The sequence below is a fragment of the Giraffa tippelskirchi genome, chromosome 9, assembly GCF_054371585.1.
Source record: "Giraffa tippelskirchi isolate mGirTip1 chromosome 9, T2T-mGirTip1v1.2.pri, whole genome shotgun sequence".
Lineage (NCBI taxonomy): Eukaryota > Metazoa > Chordata > Mammalia > Artiodactyla > Giraffidae > Giraffa > Giraffa tippelskirchi.
In genome coordinates, this window is record NC_137283.1 from 12,516,034 (window position 1) to 12,541,955 (window position 25,922).

At 43.6% G+C, this 25,922-nt stretch overlaps 2 protein-coding genes across 10 annotated transcripts in view; one reads left to right on the top strand and one right to left on the bottom strand.

Moving 5' to 3' along the window:
• Nucleotides 1-20,097, bottom strand: part of LOC145520640 (uncharacterized) — a 310,815-nt gene extending 290,718 nt beyond the window's left edge. For 5 of the 8 annotated variants that reach the window (XR_014064658.1, XR_014064655.1, XR_014064656.1 and 2 more), the window contains exon 1: nucleotides 17,694-17,929. Coding sequence is in view for 2 of the 8 variants with exons in the window: in XM_081527636.1 (XP_081383762.1) it covers nucleotides 17,694-17,906 (213 nt within the window). In the remaining 6 variants the exon portion in view is untranslated. Of the gene's footprint in view, nucleotides 1-17,693 lie in introns of all 8 variants that reach the window. The other 3 variants (XM_081527636.1, XM_081527637.1, XR_014064654.1) reach the window with 2 other exon arrangements.
• Nucleotides 1-25,922, top strand: part of MYRIP (myosin VIIA and Rab interacting protein) — a 227,693-nt gene that overhangs the window by 75,819 nt on the left and 125,952 nt on the right. For both annotated transcript variants that reach the window (XM_081527574.1, XM_081527576.1), the window contains exon 3: nucleotides 25,520-25,741. In XM_081527574.1, the coding sequence (XP_081383700.1) occupies nucleotides 25,520-25,741 (222 nt within the window). The remainder of the gene's footprint in view (nucleotides 1-25,519; nucleotides 25,742-25,922) is intronic.

Below are 25,922 nucleotides of genomic sequence, written 5' to 3' on the forward strand. Positions count from 1 at the left end.
GCAGGAGAAGGGGACGACAGAGGATGAGATGGCTGGATGGCATCACCAACTCAATGGACATGAGTTTGGGTAAACTCCAGGAGCTGGTGATGGACAGGGAGGCCTGGCATGGGGTTGCAAAGAGTCAGACATGACTGAGCGACTGAACTGATCTGAATATAAGTGCCTGACAGTGGAGATCTTTGTGTCTTTTGCTCTTTTGTCACATGGACATAGTCCATAGACATAGTCATAGTCCATGGACATAGTCCATAGACATGGACATAGTCCATGTGCCTAGGATAGTGCGTAGCACACAAAAAGGACTTAGTAAATGCATGTCAGATTAACCTTCCAAAATGAATATGTCACCTAATGGAAGGGCCACTTGCTCCAGCAGGGAAGTTCAACTCTACATGACAGCTGAGAGAAGCTGAACAAATTTCCTATGCCTCATGAAAGACCAGGCCATTGTTGCCTAACTCTACCTACCACCCACCATTGCCATCACGATTAGCCCAAGAGACCAGTTTAGACCTTCTGATTCTCTCTCCCCAAAGAGGTCTTCAGGACCCATCCCATCAAGCCTCTCATCACCCTATATCCTCATGTTCATGTTCATGTGCAAAGTCTCTTCGGTCTGTGGAATTTCTCCCCATGCAGTATAGTTCAGTCTCTTTTCTGCCTCCATCTCTACCACCCCAGCTCCCCAAACCCTTCTGCTCTGCCCCCATCATCAGAAGAGCCAGCCTGTCCCCAGCCTCTGAGAGCTGCCATCGCTCTTGCTCTGAAGTCTGCCCCTCCCCCAGAGACACTGCTACCCCAAAGCTTTTTTCAAATTGTGGCTGTTTCTTCCCTTCCCCATTGTAATTCGGGGACTGCTCCAGACCAGAACCTTGGGTCCTTTGAAGCACTTGCCATGTGAATGTAATACCCACCACGCATCCTTGTTGCAGCCATCTGTCAGCATTATGGCCAGTCCCCCTCATTCACACAATCTTTTATTACCTGGACATCCATCTTAGTCTCACTCAATATTCCCCTGACCCTTCCACTTCTCTTTGGTGACTTCAGCACCCCTTCAGTGACCCGGGTAGCATCTTAGTCTCTCAGTTCCTCTCCCGTCCATTCATCTGCCCATCCCTAGCTCTTCTCTAGTCCTCATCATCCTCATCATTGCCCAGACCTCTAATTCTTGATCTCAAGCATCCTAGTCTCCAACCACTGCTTTCTGTCTTGTCGTGACCCGTTGTCCATAATTCTTCATCCCTGGCATCTAGTGATTTCTATTTTTTCATTGTTGAGGCCCCCTCCTGTCCTGACTTCACCTTTACTTAGCTTGGACTCCATGGGTTAATCCTTCTCTTTGCATTCACCTTCAGTTCTTTTGCTTCTGTTCCTTCACCTGTTCTCACCTGGTTAACCTCCAGACTCCCTCTTAACCTCCCCCTGCACCTGAGTAGCTGGGAGTGGATGGAGGGAAAGGTACTACTATGCCGTCATTCTTCCATCATTTTCCTAGTCGGCCTCCACTCTCAAAGATGCCAATTATTCATGCCTTGTCCTCACTCTACAGCCCTCCTCACCCATCACCTCCTCATGCTCAGCTAATTAAACCTCTTCGTTTTTGGTCTGATGACAAATATTATTTATTTATTTTGACCTAAGAAATAAAGTTAATGTTTTATTAATAGAGGAGCCCCATCCTCCCAGACATGGTTACTTATTAATAATAATGAACGAGTAATTGAAATTTCAACTGGAAGTAAATTAGGCCCTAAGAGAAAAGTCAGCCAGCCACCACTCAAAGTTTTCCTCCTTTACTGACTGTTTTAATAGAGAAATTAAGGCTTAAGTCACATTAGTCTAATCTTTGCCCCTCTTTGAAGATGAGCAGCTTCCACTTTAAAGAGAGTAGGGGCTACTTGGTAACCAAAGAAAAACACTGTTAACATTTTGATCTATATTATTCTAATGGTTCTTTAAAATCAAAGCTCTTCTTAATCCAGTAAGAAAACAGAAACAGTTGAGAGCAAATGACTTCCTCTTTCCACCAAATCTGCTCCATCTTCCCACTAAGAGCAGATGAGCAGACATTAAGTGTGGAGGACGATAAAGCATCTGTAGGCAGATGCAGTAACCCCAGCATTTCAGGGCATGAGGGGGTGGGTGCAGCAGGCCTGGTCCTTTGGGGTATAACATTTTTATTCCACTTAGTGCTAACTTCACCTAGTCTTCAAAGACTGTCAACCTTCCAGTTACTTCCTTTACCATGATTTCAGTTAAATTATGACATCATCTTGGGTACTGGGAAAACTGGACAGCTACATGTAAAAAATGAAATTAGAACATTCTTTAACATCATACACCAAAATAAACTCAAAAGGGATTAAAGACCTAAATGTAAGATCTGCTACTATAAAACTCTTAGAGTAAAACATAAGCAGAACACTGACATAAATCGCAGCAATATCTTTTTCAGTCCATCTCCTAAAGTAATGGAACTAAAAACAAAAATAAACAAATAAGACCCGATTAACTCAAAAGCCTTTGCATAGCAAATGAAACCATAGACAAAATGAAGACAACCCACAGAATGGGAGAAAATATTTGCAAATGATGTGAACGACAAGGGATTAATTTTCAAAGTTTAAAACAGCTCATGCAGCTCAACATTAAAAAAAAAAAACCCAGTTTAAAAAAAAAAAGCTAGCTGAAGAACTAAATAGACATTTCAACAAAGAAGACACACAGATGATCAAGAACACATGAGAAGATGCTCAACATCGCTGATTATTAGAGAAATGCAAATGCAAACTACCATGAGGCATCACTTAACACCAGTCAGAATGGCCATCATCAACAAGTATAACAAATGCTAGGGAGGATGTGGAGAAAAGGGAATCCTCCTACATTGTTGGTGGGAATGTAAATTGGTACAGCCACTATGAAGAATGGTATGGAGTTTCTTAAAAAAAAAATGAACTACCATATGACTGAGCAATCTCACTTCTGTACATAAACTGATACATGCATCCTAATGTTCATTGCAATAGCCAAGACATGAAAGCAATCTTAAATATCCATCAACAGACTGAATAAAGATGTGGTACATATATACGATGGAATATTATTCAGCCATTAAAAAGAATGAAAGCAACATGGATGGACCTAGAGATTATCATACTAAGTGAAGTAAGTCAGAGAAAAATCGATGTCCTGTGAGATGGCTTATATGCAGAATCTTAAAAAAAAAATGATACAAATTAGCTTATTTACAAAACAGAAAGAGACTCACAGATTTAGGAAACAAACTCATGGTACCAAAAGGGAAAGGGGGAAGGGATAAATTGGGAATTTGGGATTGACATATATGCACTACTATATTTAAAGTAGATAACCAACAAGGACCTACTATATAGTACAGGGAACTCTGCTCAATATTCTGTAACAATTTGAAAAACAGTAGATACACGTATATGTATAACTGAAGCAGTTTGCTGTACTCCTGAAACTAATACAATATTGTTTATCAACTGTACTCCAATATAAAATAATAATGACATCATTTTGAATCCTGAATCTGCCTGCTTTTAACTTAATAATTGAAAAGATGATTTTGAGTATAACTTAAAGCATAAATACTTCTTTTATAACTGTTTTTAACAAAGTATAAATTTAACTGACTTGACTTCAAGTATAAACAAAGTGGAATGTCAAAGACACAGAATTTTAAAAAGCAAAAAGAACTTACAGGTGTAAACTTATAAATGTTATAAATAACTGTGTACCACTTGCTTACTGCAATCTGAAATATTATCACCCATAAAGATGATTCTGAGTGTTTCCAAGTAAATTGCTATTGACATTTCACTGTAGAGGCTATGCCACAAACAACATCTGTGCTTCCCAGAAAAGGCTCCTTCCTTCCCAGGGCATGGCTGACTTGTGTCTTAAGTTCCAAAGTCAGAGAGTCAAGTGGAAAACCCATTCAGGTGGCCCTGGACCTCTCCAGTCATGCATGACACTGGTCCCCAGGCCATGTCACGGGAAGTCTCAGTGTACCCTCACACACACTCACCCTGGAGGTACTTGTGGGACTTGAACTTGATGGTTTGTGTGTTGCTTTCTTTTCCTTCCTTAATTTTTTGTGAGTCTTAATTTTGTGAGGTAAAAACCAGATTATAAACCAAGAAACCTGATAAGACAACCATATTGTCTCCCTTGTGTGGCTGGTCACCCCACAGATGGCCGTGGGAGGCCACAGCCGTGATGATAGGTAGCCTGCAAGGTTTTCCAGGTAGACATTATACGCGCTTGTTCATCTTTTCTAACAGTGCTCTGAGATTAGAAACATGTAAGATTACCTTCTCCTTCCTCCTACCCTGGTTCTGAACACCTGGGAAACATTAGAAGCTTCTGCATTTCAGTCATATTTTTTGTAAATTTCTTGTAGGAGCGTTTCCCAAAGTACAGAGCATGCGGACTGTGTCTGGTAGTCCAGATGAATGTGGGTGGTGCAGGACTAAACATTATTTATATTAATAGTTATGTTTCTGTTTTAATGTATATTATAAAAAATTAAAATACATATCTAGTCCAGTATTTCATGGATATAAATGCTGAGAATTAGTCAAAATGATGATATTTAAGATTTTGTAGATTAGGTGCTTAAAATAAAAATATTAAATAGATAGTAATAAAGTTGATACAGACTTCTGGCAAAAATTGTGAAAGTGGTTGCCTGTAGACTCACGAGAAAGTGATGTATGCTTAATGGACAGAGGCCTTCAGATAGTTTCTTAAATGGGAAAGGATGTGGAAACTGTTTGAGACAGTTCTATAAAACAGTAATAACTTGGCATAATCCCATATTGAGAGATTTTCTTCTCACTGAAGTTTCTCCCTCTGGAAAAGTGCAGCTGCCAGTGATATTACCCACTTAGAGTGGAGGTTATTTTGCTGTTCTTACTGGGTTCTTGTCTCATAAAGAAATGGTAGGAAACATTGAGTTCTTTCACATTCAGAGTGAGAGAATAACCTCATAGTAACTACAGCTGAATTCCTTCAGTCAGTCATTCAACAAACACCGCTCAGCACCTTTTTGTGTCAGGTTCTGGGTTTAGAGGAGTGAGAAGGCCAGACATCATAAGATTTTACAAGTGGGAGTGACTTATCATATCAACATATCTGAAAGATCATCCTGGCTGTCCCCATGACAGACAGCAGAGCTGGCATAGACTCACAAGAGGTGACTGCAGGAGGAGACTTGGACCAGCATGGTGGCCGTGGCAACGGAGAGAAATGAGCAGATTCAAGAGGTGTTTCAGGGTGGATCCAAAGGGCGATGGTGACTCATTGGACATTATGGATCAGAGAAGGAGAGGAGTTGGGGAGAACGCTTGGCTTTGGCTGCGGGAGTCCCGTGGAAGGTGACCCCAGGTCCTCAGAGCTCATACAGCACACACTGCTGGGGGTGCGGTAATATGCCGCCTGGGAAAGACTGCAGTTTGTGGCTGCTGTATGTGTTCTTCCTCACAGGTACCAGTGGTGCCCTATTCTTCTGGCGTGAGGCCAAGCATGTCAAAGGCATTTGATCAACGCTGACAAAAAGACAGGTTGAGAATTTGCAGCATGAGAACACAAGGGTGGTTGACTTATGGTGTAGAGTGCCCCCGTCTGCCCATTTAAAATTTCATTTTAAGGAAATGATTTTGAAACTGGACTCCATTATTACCCTACCGCTATGAAGACCTACACGCAAAGGCAACAGAAGCCATACCCTTCTGCCTCAGGGACATAAGAATGTACTTCGCGACAGGCAGAACTGAGACCAGGTGAGCAGAAGGAGTGTGTGTGTGTGCGCGTGTGTGCGTGTGTGTGTGTGTTAGTCACTCGGTTGTGTCCAACTCTGCAACCCCATGGATTATAGCCTGCCAGGCTCCTCTGCCCATGGGATTCTCCAGGCAAGAATGCTGTAGTGGGTTGCCATTTCCTTCTCCAGATCGTCCCTACCCAGCGGTCGAACCCTTGTCTCCTGAATTGCAGGCAGACTCTTTACCATCTGAGCCACCAGGGAAGCCCATAGAGGGAAATTAAAGCCACTCCAGGCCATATATTAAAGCCAATCAATAGCCATAAACTATTAAAAGAAATATCTATATTTACATGTATATATGTATTTATATCCATATATCAATGCAAGCTCAGTTAGTCGTGTCCAACTCTTTGCAACCCTACGGACCATAGCCTGCCAGGCTCCTCTGTCCATGGAATTTTGCAGGCAAGAATACTGGAGTGGGTTGCCATTCCCTTCTCCAGGGGATCTTCCTGACCCAAGGATTGAACCCAGGTCTCCTGCACTGCAGGCAGATTTTTACCACCTGAGCCACCAGGGAAGCCCTTTAGATAGATATTTCTTTCATTAGCACCATGAAAGTAAACTCTAGCAGTTACTAGCTGATAAAATGTAACCTCGGTTTTCCAGTTAATCCATGTAAGTCATCCAACTGACTTACTGACAAGAATCTTAACTGATACATAGTCAGTTCAGGCAGGTAAATGGCATTTGGAAGCTAAAGAATGTGCAGCAAGAGTAGAATCAGAAAGAGAATGACAAACTGGAACAAGGCAGAGAAGGTGAGAAAGAAACAAGTTCAAAGTAACAATGGAGAACAACCCATTAGGATGAAATAAGGCAGCGACCTGTACCAGCATGTCTGTCTTGCTCTGCGCGGGAACTGGTCATCTCTCTCGTGAGTGGCAGCCTGCAAGGCGTCCTCAAGAACTGTACGGAGAGTAGGCGTGTCCAGGTGACAGTGGGACCAAAGGAAGAAAACAGGCTTATGAATGAGAACCTCCTGGGGCATCCCCAGAAATGACAGGGGCACTGAAGACCTGCTTGTGCACGGGTTGAAACTCTTGACTCAGGGTTTCACTGATTCAGAACAGCTTTAGAGCTGGAGACCAGACTTAAGAAATTGGTCTGCTTGAGGCATTGAATATTTAACACACTGACTTACAATGATCACTGTGGATAAAGCATGGTGGCCTGGCTTCCCTAATGCACTCTTCTCCATTCCAACCCTGTTTGGAGATTCTATACCTTTGTGGCTTGCTCTTACAGGCTCTTTCTCCTCACATCTTTGGCATACCCTGATGTGAATGAAGATGCCTCCCCCAGCAAGACAGGACCACACTTATTTAGTACTGGGAATCTTGTATTCTTGCTTCTGTTTCTGAAAAGCTCACATCTCTGGCCACAAGGTATAATTCATACTGCCTTTCTGATCCCCCCCACACAACAAAGGCTTGGAGGGGTTTGTACTTGAATAATTCGCCCAGGGCCAGGTAAGTGTGGCATAGCTGATACAGCCGAAGTCTGACTGTGACGTTTATGAACTCCCTCCTCTTCCCATCTGCCATCTTTCCCTTTGGACATGTTTTATTATTATGCAAAAATTCCCAGACAATGTCAGAGAGCTTACAGCTCTCTTAGAGCTCTGCCTCTTGAAACCTCTTAGGTGTCTATGCGCATGATTCAACCCAGTGGATTTCAGAGCAGGCATGTCTGGCTCTGAGTTCCTGAACTTTCTGCTGCACCACCCTGATGTCTTCTCTTCCGAACTCTTAAAGTATTATCCTCTTTAACCTTTACCTGAGGGTCTTTGACTAGTCAAAGGAACCAGCAAAATGTTAGAAAGTGTCTATTTGATAGAACTTTGAGCCACAAAGCAGAAGCCTTGCCAGAAAGAAATCTGCAATGCCAGGAAGGGTTTCCACCCTCTGCCCATGATGCTGGGACAAGACGAAAGAGGTCTGTACTATAGGGCAATGGTCCCCAACCTTTTTTGGCACCAGGATCGATTTCATGGAAGACAATCTTTCCATGACCAGGGGTAGGGGAGATGGTTTCAGGCACAATAAATGTAATGTGCTTGAATCATCCTGAAACCATGTCCCCAAGTTTACTTCTAATCTAATGCCTGATCTGACAGCAGGTACCCGGCTGCAGCCTGGAGGTAGGGGACCCTTGCTGGAGGGTCAGAGCTCCACTGTGGGCTATCTGCCTCGTGTTGGGCTCAAGCCAGGTCATCCACATCCTGCTTCTTCCTACTCTCCCCATCCTTGTTCTGGGTTTTCCCTGTTCATCTGCTCCTGTACATCACTGGCTTCTGTCTTACTAAGCTACATCTGTGACCCATAGTACCTGACACGGTGCTATGAGAAAGTCAGTATCAAGTCAATATTTATTCAGTGCATGAAATAACACTTGTTTATATCTCAGACCTCATTTTGTCATCAGGTGTTATTTCTATAATTAAGTATGCTCATTCTCTGGCCTCATTGGCCAGTACACCCTCTCTTTGCTCATGGCTCCAGTGTCAAAGCAGATGCATGAAATTAATAAGTCAGAACAATCATGGTTTTCAAAATGATACAGATGAGAGTATTAAAATGTAGAAAACAGGCTTCATAGGCACGTGATTGGAAACAATGTGATTTGACTTCATGGGCATCAAAATGAAATATTTCGTGATGGGAGCATAGCAGTGTAGCTCCTCATGCCTAACGGCCCAGGTTTGAGCATGCCGCTTTGTTGGACACACGTCATGCCCATCTGCTGAGCATCTTCACTATATTTTGCAACACAGTATGTGTAATATTATGTAATACTTTGCAAATCTCCTTTGCAATTGAGTCTATAGTGGTGAAACAAACGAAATATACTAAAATATAATGCACATACATACATTTATAATTAGAAATTGTAAAACGTCTTCTGTCAAGGAGAAAAGTGCTATGGGAGAGAATTACAGTAAGTCTTAGTTTACTCTGAAGGATAAGAGAAGGCCTTCAGTGGGGAAATGGCAGCGAGTGAATGGACCTGGGCTGAGTGAACACTGGCAAGAGGAGCTTTCAAGATGAGAGATCATATGGAAAAGCCTCAGAAAAGGCAAGACCAAGGCATTTTCAGAGAACAGCCAGAAATTGAACAGGTGGTGTGTTTAGAGCATCAGGGGAGGGGGTGTGTTTGGAGGCACACAGGCCACGTGGGATCCTATTATATCTTGAGAAAAACTGAAATCTGTGAACATATGTTAAACAGGTGGGTGACCCAATCAGATTTTCACTTTTAAAAGGTCCTCCTTCGCTGTAGTTTAGAGATGGAGATCAGGGGAAGATTAGGAAGTGTCTTCAGTTCAGAAAGAGGCTGTTGCTCTGGTCCCAGGGAAGATGAGACTGGGTTGGACTGGGCAAAGTGGGTGCTGACGGCAAAGATGGAGACAAGAAGATAGATGTCAGATATCCTCCACTTAGGATCTTGAGTGTGTAGAACCTGGGCTGACTATGCTATGTAAGGAGAAGCCAGGTCAAGAAGATCTCTGTGGCTTTAGCAGTTGGGGAAGACGGAGGAGACCTTCACTGAGCTCAGGAGGCCTGGGGTGAGAGCAGCTCTGCAGGGACAGAGCAACAATCTGAAACAGGTTAAATCTGAGGTCCCCATGGGATGACACCCACGAACTCACCTGAGGGAGATGGGACTGAGCACCCAGCTAGGAACCCTTCCTAGGTGTCCTGTTAAACATTAATTAGTTTGAAGACTAACAGGTAACTCCAGAATGGCGTACATGTGCAGCAAGCACTGTTTAGCATCTGCGTTCACTGTGGTTCTATTTGAGTCATGAGGACAGCTGTGTGGCTGAGTGGAAAATCACCATGGTGGTTTCCCTTACGTACAAGTGGAGTGGAGAACATGTACACGTGAGAGCCAGTTTCTCCTCTGCATGTGTGTACGGCCTCAGCACATGTTTCAGGAAAATCTGTTTGCTTTGGAGAAGTAACTCATATTGCTGTAGCCTTCTGGGTCACTTGGAGACAGCAGCAGCCTCTATTTTTGGCAGAATTCTGTCTCAAGCTAATGCATCCAGCCATGGAGAAAGCAGTTTCAAAATAGACCTGATCAGCCGTCAGGAGACAGTTCATCTTGAGATAATAGCCCTGAGGCCTTGGCCGGCCAGCATTCCTCTATGAGCTACGGAGCAGGCTGTCCTCTGATTCTGTATTTGTTTAAATGTTTCAAAAACATGCACAGAGAGCCATTTTTAAAACAGGGGATCCTCAAGGGAGGGAAGGGATAGAGAGGCAAAGGTACAGGAATTCTCCCAGCCTAGCCCAGGTGTCCTGTTCCCTTTAGGGCTCCTGACCTGGGTTCAAACCCTCTCCCAACCCCTCATTGACTCTGAGATGAGAGAAGGTTAAGTCAACCTTGGACCTTGGTTTCTCCTTCTGCTCATGCTGGTAAGGTGCATAGGAAGCCTAACATGACTCCTTGCTGTAGCAGGATAGGTTCTCCAGAGGAACAGGACCAGAATGATGTGTAGTGTGTGTTGTGTGTGTGTGTAGAGAAAGAGAGATTTTAAGGAAGAGACTCACATAACTATAGGGGCTTGGTAAATAGAAAATCTGCAGGGTGGGCTGGCAGGCTGGAGACCCAGGGAAGAGTTACAGCTCAAGTCCAAAGGCAGTCTACTAGCAGAACTCCCTCTCCTTCACGGAAGGTCAGTCTTTTTGTTACAAATCCAACTCATTAATGTATACACACGAGTATATGTAAAACAGGTAATCAACAAGGACCCACTGATTGGCACAGGGAACTCTACTCAATATTCTGTAATAACCTGTAAGGGAAAAGAATCTGAAGAAGGATAGATATATGTATATGAATAACTAAATCACTTTGCTGGACACCTGAAACTAACACAACAGAGTAAATCAACTATACCCCAATGTAAACTAAAAATTAAAAATAAACCCAACTAATTGGATGAGGCCCACCCCCTCTACTTTATGAAATCTACATTACCCAAAGGCTACTGATTCAGATGTTCTTAAAAGTACTTTGATAGTGACATCAAGACATGTTTTACCAAGTGTCTGGGTACCCTGTGACCTAGCAAGTTGCCATCTAAGATTAACCATCACAAAGGTCCTCAAAAATGCCATTTTAGACTTTTCCAACTCTCCTTGCTCCCTCAGAAGCTTCACCCTCAGAAGGACCTTCGAGAAGAGCTCTCTTGCTCCCTATTATCTACCTCATGATTCTCTCCTTTTATGTCTGAATCACCTTGCATTCAGGATATTATATGGCACCAGGTAGCAGCTCCATGTAAGCTTAATAAAGGGCCACATAAATTATGTAAGATTCATTTATAAAAGCAAAGGATAGAAATGTCAACAAGGGAAGAGCTTATTCAGTAAAAATGTTAAAGTAATAGATAAATTTAGATGTAGGCTGCAGGACACACATTTTATCATTTTATTGAAACAGAAATGTATACCTGAAGGCTCTGCAGGCCATGAAACTAATCCTGTCCTTCTTTCCCAAATGGTCTTTTGTGTATTCAATGTCAGACCCTGTTCTCTGGCTTAGCCAGGCTTTGAGTCCCCACTTTGGCCCCAGTTTTCTCTGTAGATAAACAGGGGAGTGCGGTAGGGAGGGGAGGGGTAGGTAGGGAATGACTGTCACTGTGACTCCAGAATGAAGAGGTGGCTCAGACACAAAGGCGCGTGGGTTGGAAGCAGAGCTGGGGAGAGAGCTCTTCAGCGGTGTTGGTAATTACAGCCAGACCCTGCAGGACACCTGAGATCACAGCTCTCCACGCGAACACTCAACCTCAGGAGGTCTGACGGTTCCACAGCCAGAAAACACACTTATTCCAATCAACACCCGCCCCCCACAGTATTATTAAGGGGATGAGCAGTGGACAGAATTTCGGATTCTCTGTGGTCAGTTCTGCCTCTCCATCTTCTCATTTCCCTGTGCTCAGATAGGACCTGGCAGCCTTGGGGATGCAGACGTGGGCAGATGTTTCCGGCAGAGACTCCGCCCAGTCAGTCGGCTTCCTGAGCCTTTTCTGTCTCCTTGCTGGAAGCCCCTGCTGCCCGCCCTGGCCCCAGGACTGGGAGTGGGGTGGCAGGACTCACTATAGGGAAAGCCAAGGCGATGGAAGGGTGGGATGGAAGGGGAACAAGTAGCAGCACAGGGCTCCTTGCTGGGGTGAAGCTTCCAGCAGGGTCACAAGCTGTGGTGTCATGCAGATGGGGAGCTCAGAGCTGCACAGCCCCCGTGTGGAGCTGCACAGCCCCCGTGTGGAGCCAGCTGGATCCTTGTCCTGTGCGAGGTCCCCACGGTGGGGGATGGCCCAGGGCTTCCTGAGTAGCCCTGCTGAGATGCAATCTGAGATGGGCTTCAAGGGGTCATAGATCTTCTGGATGGACAGGACTGTCTCCTGAGGTCAGAAATCCCTCACATCACTGGAGATGCCATGTCCTAGAAAAACTGCCTTTCTCAGGGGTCCCATTGAGAGGTCATACTGGTGCTACAAATATCATTACAGTGATTTTAAAAAATAGCAAGTGATTTTATTACATGCCCATGATGTACAGGTGCTATGAATGTGTATTTCTAGTCCTTGCAACAATTCTGTGAGGTGAACATTATTGGCCCCATGTTACAGATGAGTAAAACTGAGGTCAGAGAGCTGAAACACTGGCTCAGGATTCTCTCCTGGGCTTCCCAATGCCAGGCCTGTGCTCCTCATGTGGCACTTTCTCAATAAAGATGATTTTCCTTTCTTCATTCAAGGGAGGATGAGCATAGGAAAGGGAACATTGTCCTGGCAACTAGGAAGAAAAGACAGCAAAGGAGAAGAGTCCTGGGAAGACTGCCAGCCATTCAAGGGCAAACCAGTCAAGGGAGCTGTGTATCCAGGCAGGGAGACGCTAGTGGGAATGGGACAGAGTTGGTTGTTGTGAATAACAGAGATAGCTTTCTGGGAATTCTGCTGGACAGCAAGGCCAAGGAAAAAAAGGAGTGCCAAGATGTGAGGAGTTTGGCCACCAGGGACTCACGGGAAGCTGGCCTCAGGAAGTGGCTGCCAAGGTGATGGTGGAGATACCTCTGGCACCCAGTGCCTGGAGGGGAGGAGAATCAGGGCAGAGGAACCCTGGCCACTCTGCACATTCTAGAAGGAGTGAGTCAGAGAGGTGACAAGTAGCAGTGACCAGTGACAGACCCCACAGGCCCATGAAGTGATGGTCCTGACAGACAGGCCGCCATGCTTCCCTCTAGTTCCAGGAGGACAGAGCAGTCCCTTGTGAACAGTGAGCTAGGAGGTATCAGAAGCTCCTGCAAACAAAGCTGCCCATCTGTCTGGGTCACTTTTAGACCATCCTCACACCCAGACCCACGCAGTGGTGGGTTTGGCCTGTTTCTACATACAACACTGTGCTTTGTCTTGGGTCCCCAGCCCAGCGGGGTAACTTCAAGCTGACATCCTTCCCCTGCCACGACTTTGGGGATGCGCGGTCTTTGCTATGACTTGCATCATCCTGCTTTCCTGTTCGTTCCGACCCGCCCAGGGTCCTGCCACTCTCGGCCTCATCACTCAGCCTCCCCTCCCCGTTCTTACGTGGCTCTCACTCTGCTTGACACTTGGCCCTGCCCTCCTTTCTCAGAGTCAGGTCAATCTGACTATAAGAGAAAAACCCAAAAGATCAATAGATACACAGCGATGAAACAGGATATTTCTTTCTCACATAGAAGAAATGCAGGGGTGGGTTCAGAACTAGTGTGGTGGCTCCCCCACATCATGAGACCCAAGAGCCTTTGATTTTGATCCATACAGGTTCCCAAGGTCAAATCACAGATGGAGTTGGCAGCTAGAGCTTCTGCCATCATGAACACAGAGTGAGATGGGGGAAGAATAGCAGAAAACCAAAAAGAGACCCCTCCTGGCTGAGTGAGCTCCCTCTAAGTGCCCTGTGCACCATACGTCCTTCCACTTTTATCTCATGGGCCAGAACTTAGTCACACAGCCCCAAGGAGCTGCCAGGGCTGCTGGGAAGCGTGGTCTTGATTCTAGGAGGCAGTGGCTCAGCTCAAAGTCAGCGTTCTGTCAGTGAAGAAGGAGAGAAGAGTGCTTATCTTCCCTTACCTCCTTCTGTCCCTCCTTCTCTGCAATGTCCACGCTTGCCATCAATCATGGTTGGGGTTTGTTTGTTTGTTTTTTTCTGGGTTCAGTGTCTTAGACTGCTGAGAATGGGAGAATATTAACACATGTCCGACCTTAATGTAGCCCCAAGAGCACAGCCAGGCCGTGAGCTTATCCCCCGCCCCCCAAGGCCCTGCAGGGACAGTGTCACGCCCACCGCATGTGCCCAGGCCTCCTGTGTGGACCCAGACACCTGCCTGTGATCACGCCCAGTGGAGCCAAAGCACTGCAGCAGCTGAAGGCGGTTGCAGTTTCTAACCCGAGGGCTCTCCCTTTTTTGTTTAATAAACCAACCTTTACTGACAGAACTAAAAGCAAGAAAGCAGAAATTCTGGGGCACAGGGAAGATAAACAATCCCCACTCCAATGTTAGAAGCGCTTTTAGGCAAAAAAACAATTAAATACATAAAATGAGAAATCTCAAAAGCTACAGCCTTAAGGCATTCTCATGCAGCGACTTAAAATCCAAGTAAAGAGAACCATCTGAAAAATAAAACCTCAGGCTAGTTCCTAATATGTAAAGATATAAAAGCAGTTTTTTATTTTCATAAATTTACTTCACATTCAGATGTATAAATATTTACTTACGAAGCCCAGGAGTTAATGAAATGAAGCCATATTAATGAGTGAAACTATCTGAAATCAGGACTTATAGATGTGGTCTAGTAATGATGTTAATAGCCTATTTACTTTGTATATATTTTCTCACATTTCATAATATGATGAGATCTGGAGATACATGGATTGGCAGTTATACATGGTCACCCTATTTCCAGTTTGTCTCAATTCAGTTATGCTCCTCTGTCCACTGTAAACAGCAGGCGCAGCTCTCTTGTGAATCTGCCCAGCACACGGTGGTCAGTGAGCCTGGATGGGTCAGGTTAACCTACCGATGGCTTCAAAAATATTATAGTACATACTGTTACCAAAAGTGGAATTCAACAACTCACCACTCAAAAGCCAATAAAGAGGCAAAGTTGTTGGAAAGGGAAGTTTGCTTCCTTTTGGAGGCCAGCAAACGGGTTGGCGGGGGGGTTAGGCCAGGGCGCCGACTCATGTGGCGCCTTCTGTCATGGCTACAGTCTGGTCATCATGTACTTAACTTCTTCCACCGGGTGGGGGTTTCAATCTCCACAGTACAGCTCAAAGGATATGACTTAGACTATTATCTATAGCCTTTGAAGAGGAACTAAAGGTTCCTAACTTTGCTTAATGACTAAACTATTATTATTGAATCTTGACTGCTTTGCTTTGGTTTTGCATTTTCTCACTTCTCTGATTAAACCTATTCTTTGGCTTAAGTTTTTCCATAGACAAAAGGCAAGCGGAGAACATGGAGGGGAAGGACCGTAGGCTCCCGCTCCATTTCAAACCCACCTTTTCTTTGATACTCCTCAATCTTGAGGAGGGACAAGTACAGAACCAGAAAGGGAATAAAATGTTAGATAGAGAGGTTAATCATAAACTTTGCAGAGGAACTTGGTGTTAGTTCCATGACTGTTCCAGTTTTCCCCAAATCTTTGAGGGAATAGGGCAACAACTGCTGTGGCTCCTCCCTGCCAAAGTGGGGCACAGTCCTACCTAATTTGGGGAATGGACACAGAGTTGGAAATAATCTTGAGTTTCAAGCTTAGCATCGGTATTTTGTATTACGCAAACACGTCTCTCTTTGATTACGTTGTCATAGTACCTGGACCAACATATGAAAATTAGTAGACATATTACAATGAGGATAATAATCAAGATGCAGCTTTGGATTATTCTCTGAATGTGCTATTTCCCCCATAATGGTTAAAACAGATAAACAATTTATGTTTAATAGGCCACAAACAGCCTGTTTTGGTTAGCCTAAATGTCACATTAAATCATATATAAGCCAAGATGATTTCCCCATGCCTCAATATGTGAAAATTTCTTTCATCATTTTCCCCTTTTAATAGCACATCCTTCCATAGAAAGCATTGATAATCAATATATTTTTTCAACATTGCCAGAGTGGTTCAGTTGCCTGCTCTGGGTCTGTTCATGTCCCTCAGTGCTAGGCCTACTGTTTGCTTATATTATATATTGACTTAGTTATTCACGTTGGGAGAAAACTGATCAGATGTAACAAACCAGTACAGAGGTATGCTGATGGGGAAATATTTGATAGCCTATACATTTTATCAATTATACCCAATTGTCATACACACGTTGTACATGTGCTTCAAGCAGTAGACTTAAAGCCAACAATGCTACACATCATAAGTGGTTAAGTTATACTCTATGACAACTGCATAGACAATTTGTAACTAGCAATATGACTGACAATACCAGAACATATTCAAATTTTAGAAACATAACTTCTAGAACACTTATATTAATGATATTTACCCATACAATATAACCTAAGAATGTTTATCATTATTTGACCATGTTTTCCATATAATTTAATATACCAAATAATCCTCATTCATTTAGAAAATCTTTGTTCTCTCAACAGAAATAAACCCAAACTCAGTCTTGTATCAATTTAGTAATAGCAAAATTGATTTATCTAATTAAACTCAATCTATCTTTATCTTAAAGTGCAAAGTCCTTTTCTGAGTTTCTTTTTTATATATAAATCTTTTATCACTTTCTCCATATTAATTTGTCCCTTTTTCCCCCATCCTACTTGCTTTACACACTGAAATGCTTCCCTTATCATTTTTACATATTACAATTTTTAACCTTCAAAATATCTTAACAAAACCAAGAAACAAGTCATTGAACTATGTGTCATATCGGCATTCTCGATTGGCAAACTTAAGAACATCTTCCATAACCTATAACATACATTCACAATTTCTCTTCAATATGGTATAAAATGTGGGTATACGAATCCAAACATCTTTTAAGGTTCTACTAATTTACCCAAGACTGAAGTCTTGGGCAGAGTGGGCTGTGTCTGTATCTCAAGGACATGATAAGAATTAACGTCAAGCTTTCTCCTAGGCATATTTTTGTTCTCTCGGGTCAGAATCCTGAAAACAGTATTTTATCAAACTAGCTGTCTCTAACTACATATGCAAAAAGAACCAGTTTTGGAGTTTCAGAAGAGTTTTATCTTAGCCAGTTTTCTCTGGAGTGTGAACAATACTGCTGGCCACACAATGGGTTTTTTGTTTGTTTTAAAGCTTTCTTTTTCTTAGTCATAGCTGCCTAGGTAAACTTTTCTTAATGAATTGAACCTGAATTTCTCAGTTTACAAAAGGCAACGAAACTACCAATCACACAAATGGAATACACACACGAGAAGACAGGACGGCCACATACCCCCCGAAATCATGACCGATATGGAGTCCCAAGTAAACACTTCCCCAACACAAAGGGTCCTCAAGGTAGACATGTCAGAACCAGCTGACAAAAACACCTAGGTAGCACCTCATAGTCACAAACCAAGGGTAGACACAAGTCAGAACCAATGGGCAAAATGCCCAAATAGCACCCCGTCCTCACAAACGGCCCTCAACATCAAATGCACGTCAGAACCAACTGGCAGAAATGCCCAAAGAACACTCAGTGCTCACAAACAGGCTTCAACATCAGATACACATCGGAACCAGTTGGCAGAAAGCTCAAACAGCACTTAATGCTCAAAAGAGAAGCTAGCCAGGTGCACACCGGTGGACTTACTTGGTCTTGGAGCTCGCCAGCTCCTCCAGAGGCGTCTTTCCGTTCCACCAAGGATAAGCTCACGTGCCGTTGGCAGTCAGTGCCCAGCATGAAAGAAACAGGGAGAATCGCTGAATCGGTTTCTGCCGCTGCTAGGGACGTCCCCCTAAATCCTTCTTCTGGGGCCAGCAAACCATGAGCAGGGGGCTTCTCACGGCGATCCCAGGGCACCATGATGGCAGCGGCTCTACTAAGGAAAACTCCTTAGTGGAGATATCACGAGATCTCAGATATCACGAGAGCGTAGCCTCACGTTGGGAGCCCAACTCTGTTAGCGAAAGTGGGCCCAGGTGGCTCTAAAGCCAATAAAGAGGCAAGTTTGGTGGAAAGGAAAGCTTGCTTTATGTCCTATTATTTATTTTGTATTAATATCTAGAACATTCTCTCTCAGCCTCCCTGATTCTCAGCCCCTGCACCTCCATTCTTCCTGGGGATAGGGTCTCTTCTGTTTCACGCACTATGGCTGATTCGAGGGGGTGGAAAGGATGATTGCCCTCCCTACTTTTCTGAGTTGTGAAGGTAATGAGTGAAAAACTGGCTCTGTGAAAACCCAGGAGGGTCCCGCCACAAGCCATCATGAGGTTTAGGAAGGCAGACACAGCTGGGGCTGTTTGGAGGTGAGGGGACGATCCTGGAGTGTGAGTGAGCTGGGGCAGTAAGCAGCTTCAGGTGGGGATGTCTCTCCCAGACATTTCCCATCTGATCTGACAAGCCTACCACCATGGAGGTGTGACCCCTCTTGCAAGCAAGGTGCCCTTTGGTTTTTCTTTTTCACATGCTCCCAGCCAGCCTGGGTTTGTAATGAAACTCTAATATACTGTGATATTGATGCGAGTCCAGAGCGTGAAGGTCTCAGCTTCTCTGGTGACCTGGCCATTCTTCTTTTCGAGAAAAGAATTATAATGCCCCCAGGGTGCCTTTGTGTGTTTTTCAATAACTGTATCTGCTCAAGGTCAGGATGGCTGTGTGTCTGATTTCACCAACTTCCCTCCAGATTGCAAATGAAAGTCAGTAAGCGTCTTCCATAGTCCATTTTGAAAATGGGGCGATGTGGGAATTCCCTCATTTTATGAAACATAGAGCTTACTGTCTGTTTCCATTCTTTTTACTTACGTTAGTGGATTCAACAGAGATGGTTTATATAAATGTGCATTCATTTTACAATGATTTTTTCTGAATTGTGATGGTAAATTCCTTCATAGATTATAGGCTAAACATGTTAAATATAAACTATGACTCTTTTCAGTAACCCCACATTTTTCAATATCATTATTTTTTTTTAATATGGTGATGGTAACCAGCAAAAATGTGTCAAGATACAGGAAGGTTTTAACCATCCCAACCCTCATCACCTTGGGAGACAAAAAAAAATTAAAAATCACTAGTTCTTTTTAAAAGTGACTGGAGACATTAATTTTTGTCTAAACCATACTTTGAATCAAATTATCTAGTTTCCTGACCTGGTATGGGCTAACAAATGGCCGTTAGTCAAATATTCCAGAAGATGGGACTTCCCTGTGGTCCAGTGGCTAAGACTTTGCCCTTCCAAATGCAGGAGGCTGGGTTCGATCCCTGGTCAGGGAACTAGATCCTACATGCCACAACTAAAGATACTGAATGCTGCAATTAAAAAAAGAAAGAACCTGAGTGCTGCAACTAAAACCAGATGCAACCAAATAAATAAATATTTTTTCAAAAAACAACAAATATTCCAGAAGATCCAGTGGGGAAGTGGCAGCCTTTTCTAAGCACCTGTTGTGGGGCAGAAGCTTAGCTGGTTTGAACTGAAATAATACCAGACTTCTGTGGAGTCACATTTACTTTTTAGGCACCTGCTGCCTAAAAACTTGGTTACATTTTTCTCATTAACTTCTGCAACAGACATTTCAGGATACTGCTGCTATCCTTCTTTGAGAAAGAAGAAAGAAAGGAAGAAATTGAGGTTCAGAAGAGCTGAGTAACTTGTAGCCATTAGAAGAAGAGCCAACACACCTCAGCATCCCCAACAGCCACCGTTTACTAAGCTGCCTGCAGAAATTCAGGTTGATGGGGCTCCCACAACTCCTTACAGACAATGCTTATATGAAACGTGATGCTCTGGTTTATGGGGCTAAAGGGACCATCAAAAGTTCTAGTTTAAAACGGTCTGCTTCCTTGCAGAGCTGGTAATCACCATGTACCTGGTGTGTGTCTATTAACTCTACCATCCAGAGGGAATCTTTAAGTGTTTATTTTCTGCACTGCGATACGCTGAACTCTATTAACCTTGAATGAATTTTGATAACACCATCAGGGGGCAGCAGAATGATTCTGCCTGAAATTACACAGTGAGATTACCCATGACAGATTAAAAGCAAAACATACTTTTAAATGATCATGACTGTTATTATCCTATCAATTGGGTTCACCTTCTGGAGCCTGGCTCTTAAAAGCTTTTATGACATTACTGGCAGGGGTACTCAGTGATTGGTCCACTGCTTCACCTCCTGTTCACTCTGCAGTCCATGACAGAGACCCCTGCCCTACCTCCACACCACACCACTCCCCCGTAGTGAAACCGCTATTGTCAGGGCCACCCCTGACCTCCATGTTGCCAGATCCAGTGGACCCTCCTCTACCCTCATGGCAGACACAGTCAGCCACTCCCCCTCTGAAGCATCTTCTTCCTTTGGTGTCTTTCTCAGTCTCTCTGTCCGGCTTCAGCTTGTCAATGTTTCAGCCTGAGTTTAAACATTTGGGGTACCCCTGGCTTGTTTCTAGGCCCTCTTGTTTTCCGCTTGATGCCCTGTCTCCCCTAGGGTGGCTCATCCATCCCCGTACTTATGGAGATGTGTGTGAAGACGATTCCCGAACTTCCACAGCTGGCCCAGATCCATCCTCTGAGATGCACAAACACCTATCAGTTGTCCACGTGGCAAATCCCTTTAAATGCCTCACAGTTTTCACTAAAACATGCTTCTATCATCGTCATCTCCCCTTGATCCATAAATGGCTTCACTTGCTGCAAAAGCTGGAAACCTGAGACCGGTTCTTGGTCCATTCTTTCCCTCCACCTCTGTATCAGATCCTTCAGCAGGTGTGCCGTGCATTTGTCCAACCCTCTCTGTCTCCTGTCCTGGTCCAGACCTCACCCATCTACCGAGACGACCGCACTGCCCTCCAGGCTTCCTCGCATGGCTGTCGAGAAGTCCACCTTAATGTAACAGCAGGGGCCATTACAATAAAGAGTGGATCCTGCCCTGTTCTGCTCACCAGCCTCATTAACCTCCCACTGCACGGCCTTTCCAGGGCCTGTGTCTTATCTTCCCTCCCCTTTCTCCAACATAAGCTCTTTTCCTCTGCTGTTTTTCTTTTCTCTTGGATTAGCCCCTTCTCAACCTGTAGCCTCAACTAAAATGTCACCTCCCCAGAGAGGACTTCTGTAGTAGGTTGCCATGTCATCCTCAGTCTGTGTCCTGCCTATTCTGTTATTGAATGTCTTACAACTTATAATTGTTGTATATTTTCTTTAGTTTTTAATCATTTGAATCCCTACTTTAATACATGTTTCATGAAAGGGAGGGACCTATGTCTTTTTATCCCTAGTGCCTAGAATTGTATTATGGGCTTCCCCGGTGGCTGCGCCATAAAGAATCTGCCTGCAACATAGGAGTCACAGGAGATGCAGGTCCAATCCCTGGGTAGGGAAGATCCCGTGGATAAGGGCATGGCAACCCACTCCAGTATTCTCACCTGGAGAATCCCATGGACAGAGGAGCCTGGCGGGCTACAGTCCACAGGGTCACAAAGAGTCAGAAACAACTGAAGCGACTTGGCATGCACACACGCTAGAATAGTATTATAGCTACTCAGTGAGTGTGCATTGAGTGAATAGTTGGCAATCTAGATAACAGTGCCTATAACATGGAAACTTGTAGTTATGGGCTAGAATTACTGTCTTTCTGATAGCGAACAAGTGACATATATGCCATCACTTCTCCCTGCTATGCCCACAGTGGATGCTGCTAAGTTATGACACTCTAGCCCCACTGAGCCTGCATGCAGTCTCAGAATGTGGTGAGAATCAGAATTGGCATGACAGTGGACCCAGAAACCGTGAAATGTTGATAGCTGTTCATATATCCATTGCAGAGTGATGTATCAAGAAGAGGCTAGGGTCTTCCCTGGCAGTCCTGTGATTAAGACTCCACATTTTCATTGCAGGGGGTGCGGGTTTGATTCCTAGTTGGGGAACTAAGATCTCACACGCTAAAAAGTAAAACAAAAAACCGAAACCACAGTTAAGATACTACTTCATACCCCCACTCAGTGCTCAAGCAACAAACACATATTGAGCCTTCCTGCCCAGATACTATCACAAAGCCTTCTTCACATAGAAACAAGGGTGATCAAATGTTATGTGCACTGAGACTACTGGGTTTCTTGCTAATCCAAATGAATAAGCACTATTTGCTTATTGCTGCTTTGCTCACTTAAAATATCCAGCAACTCCGTGAAGTAGGAATTACGAATGCCACTCAGAAGGCAGCGACTCAGAAAGGTTGGAAGGGTCTTTGGTAGTAACTGAGCTCAGCTATGCACCCTCGCCTGTGACGAAACCCATCACTCTTTCCCACGTGACTGACCATTTGCGGGCCTGGTCCCTCCCACGGCATTTCGGTGCAGGTATCTGGTCTTGTGTGAGTCTTGGTTGATCCTGCAGTCAGTCACTATAGGTTATCCTACACAATCCTCTCTAAGGACTTCTGCCAGGAGGTCCTATAGGGTAGTAGAATCTGAAAAGGGAGAGATGATCCAGAAGAAGGTCATTCTTATTTCCTCCTCCAAGTCTGTGATTAAAAATCCTCGATTTGCTTAGGACAAACTTTGGAGGAGTTAGTAAATTTTATTATTAGACTCTCAGTGATTTTTTAAAATGCCATTGGCATTTTGTATATCAGGAAACAAAACTCATAAAGCTCAAGTGATCTTGTGCATTGAGTTCACAGAGTTTTTTCTTTTTATTTGATCTCCAAAGAGTTTGTTTCCTGGATGTTTTATCCCATTTAATTTAGTGTCTTTGAAATGTCAATAGAAGAAAGTCAGTTGCTGAGGCTGTTCTTATATTGTTTACAGAGGTCAGAGTGTTGATAACTTAGCTCATCTTCTGTTTTAAATCTGAGGGACTGGATAACAACATCATCATGCCTTAAGGAAAAACCTTCTGTCCTGTTTCCCTGTAAATATTTTATTCAGCCAACTATGCATGCTAAGTCGCTTCATTTGCGTCCGACTCTTTTATGACCCCATGGACTGTAGCCCACCAGGTTCCACTGTCCTTGGGATTTTCCAGGCAAGACTGTTGGACTGGGTTGCCATACCCTCCTCCAGGGGATCTTTCCAACTCAGGGCTTGAACCGAGGTCTCCTGCATCTCCTGCACTGGCAGGAGAATTCTTTACCACTGAGCCACCTGGGAAGCCCCTATTCAGACAAGTATACATATGTAATATTTTACCCTGTAGAATTATCAGCAGGCCTGATATAGTCTCTCTCCCCTTCCAGTGCTCAAGCTACAAATGAGTATTGGACACTGCAATGCAGAGTAGTAAGCCTGTAAGCATGTATTGGCATCTGTGTAAGCTGGCCCAAGGCACCTGAAAGCTGTAAATACTCTTTGAATTTTCATGGAAAGATGTTTACGGTGTTTTGTTGTTAAGTGAAAAATTAGATTATAAAACCATACATAGATTTCCAATTCTAGTAGCAGGCTGCGATGAGCTAGCACAGCCCTTCTTTGTACTAGAAATACCTGAAAATCCTAATGAAATCTACGGTTTAATATAATAAAGGGAAAATACTTGCAAATCATATATCTGATAAGGGACTTGTATCCAGGATATATAAAGAACTCTTATAACACAACAATGAAAAAGACAAATATTTTAATTTTAAAATGGGTGAAAGATTTGAATAGACTTTTCTCCAAAGAATATGTAAGTACATGAAAAGATGCTTAATATTATTCCTCACTGGGGAAATACACATCAGAAGCACAATCACATACCACTTCAACCTCCAAGGATGGCTGTCATAAAAAAGGCAGACAGTAACAAGTGTTGATGAGGATGCAGAAAAATCAGAACATTCATGGGTCGCCAGTAGGAAGTAGGAAGGAGTAGCCACACTACCAAACTGTCTGGTAGTTTCTGTAAAGTTTAAATCATTTAACATTAGCATTTGACCCAGTAATTCTACTCCTGGGGTTGAAAATATACATCCACACAAAACCTTGCCCATGAATGCTGATAGCAGCCTTATTCAAAATAGCCAAAAAGTAGAAATAACCCCAATGTCTATTAGTTGATGAATAGATAAGTAAAATATGGTATATCTGTAAATAGAATATTACTTGGCAGTAAAAAAGGAATGAAATTCTGATATGCACTATAACATGGATGAACTTTGAACACATATGGTATGATTCCATTTATGTTAAATAGCAAGAATAGGCAAATTTGTAGAAATATAAAGTAGATAAGTGGTTGGTAGAGGGTGGGAGAAGTAATAAGCAAGATGTAAAATTTAGAAGCCATAGAAGAAAAGACTGACAGATTTAACTACAGAAAAATTAAACACTTCTAAATGATGAGACACACCATATGAAAAGTTGAAAAAACAATTTCAAAATGAAGGAAAATATTTGCTACATACATCACATCATATTTCAGGAGGTGCTAGTAATAGAGAACCTGCCTGCCAATGCAGGAGATGTAAGAGACATGGGTTTGATCCCTCGGCCAGGAATATCCCTGGAGGAGGAAATGGCAATCCACTCCAGTATTCTTGCCTGGAGAATCCCATAGACAGAGGAGCCTGACGGGCTATAGTCTGTGGGGTTGCAAAACAGTCGGACATGACTGAAGTGACTTAGCATGACGCACGTACATCATAGATTCATCTGGGATGAACTGTATAATCACAAAATGGATATTGAAAAATATAATTATTTTCTGTTTCTGCTGGTGGGTGTCCATCTTTGAGCAGAAAAAAACAAATTCAAAACTTGTCAAGTCAGAATAACTTGGTTACTTCTGGTCAGTTTTATCCTGGGTATCTCAGTGTGTTTGGGGGATTCCTTATCTCTCAGGGTTTCTCTTTTGCTTCTCAGAGTATAGAGAAAACAGTGCATGCAGTTTTGCATTAATATGACCAGTTGTGTGCCCAGAATACCCATGAGCTCTTTGGGGAAAGGGAGTTAACTTTTATCCACCTCTCAAGTCACCAGTGTTTAGGATTAGCCCATCACTCAGAGAATCTTTATTGACTTACATTGATTTGAAAGCTTTTAAAATCCTCGGTGCTTGTTTCCAGGGATATTGAGGGCCAGGATTGCATTTATCATATTCCCAGCAGAGCTGTTGTGAGAATTAATGTTTTAACATAAATGATCTTCTGCTCCTTTAAAACGGCATTAATTAAGCTAAAGGTTCTTTTTTAATGTGCTTAGTTTTATAATAATTTATATTTCAATCTGGTGTCTGAAATATAAGTCGTAAGGTTTTGTGCTTTCTTATAGAAAATATGACATATAGAAGAACACACAATTAATCCACCATTAGGGTTCCTCTCTGGATAGTATGTCAAGCCATTGGACTTCCTGAGTTGTGTTGTTTTACAGGAAGATCCTGTGCAGTAGCTTGGCAGACAGGGGGGCCAGGGTGGGGCGCTTTAGGGAGGGAGCCCCCTGAGCTGATGTGCTGTTTCTCTTCTCCTCACCCTCTTCCCCGACCACCCTCGGGCTCCCAGCGAGATGAAGCAGAAGCTGGATGAGGAAGGCAGCAAGTGCAGCATCCTCTCCAAGCACCAGAAGTTCGTGGAGCACTGCTGTATGCGCTGCTGCTCGCCCTTCACCTTCCTGGTCAACACCAAGCGCCGGTGTGGGGACTGTAAGTTCAACGTCTGCAAGAGTTGCTGCTCCTACCAGAAGCACGAGAAGGTGTGGATCTGCTGTGTGTGCCAGCAGGCAAGGTGAGTGGCCGAGTGCACCCTCAGGGTCTCAGCTCACCGGTGGCACCATCTTCCTCCAACTGAGTGGGGCCACTAGTGGTTGATTGGTCAGCATTATTTTTTAAGAAAGGGGAGGGTTACTGAGGAGTTTTCTACATTTGGTGTGTCTGATGCAGATAGAACACACCCAAACTTGTTTAAT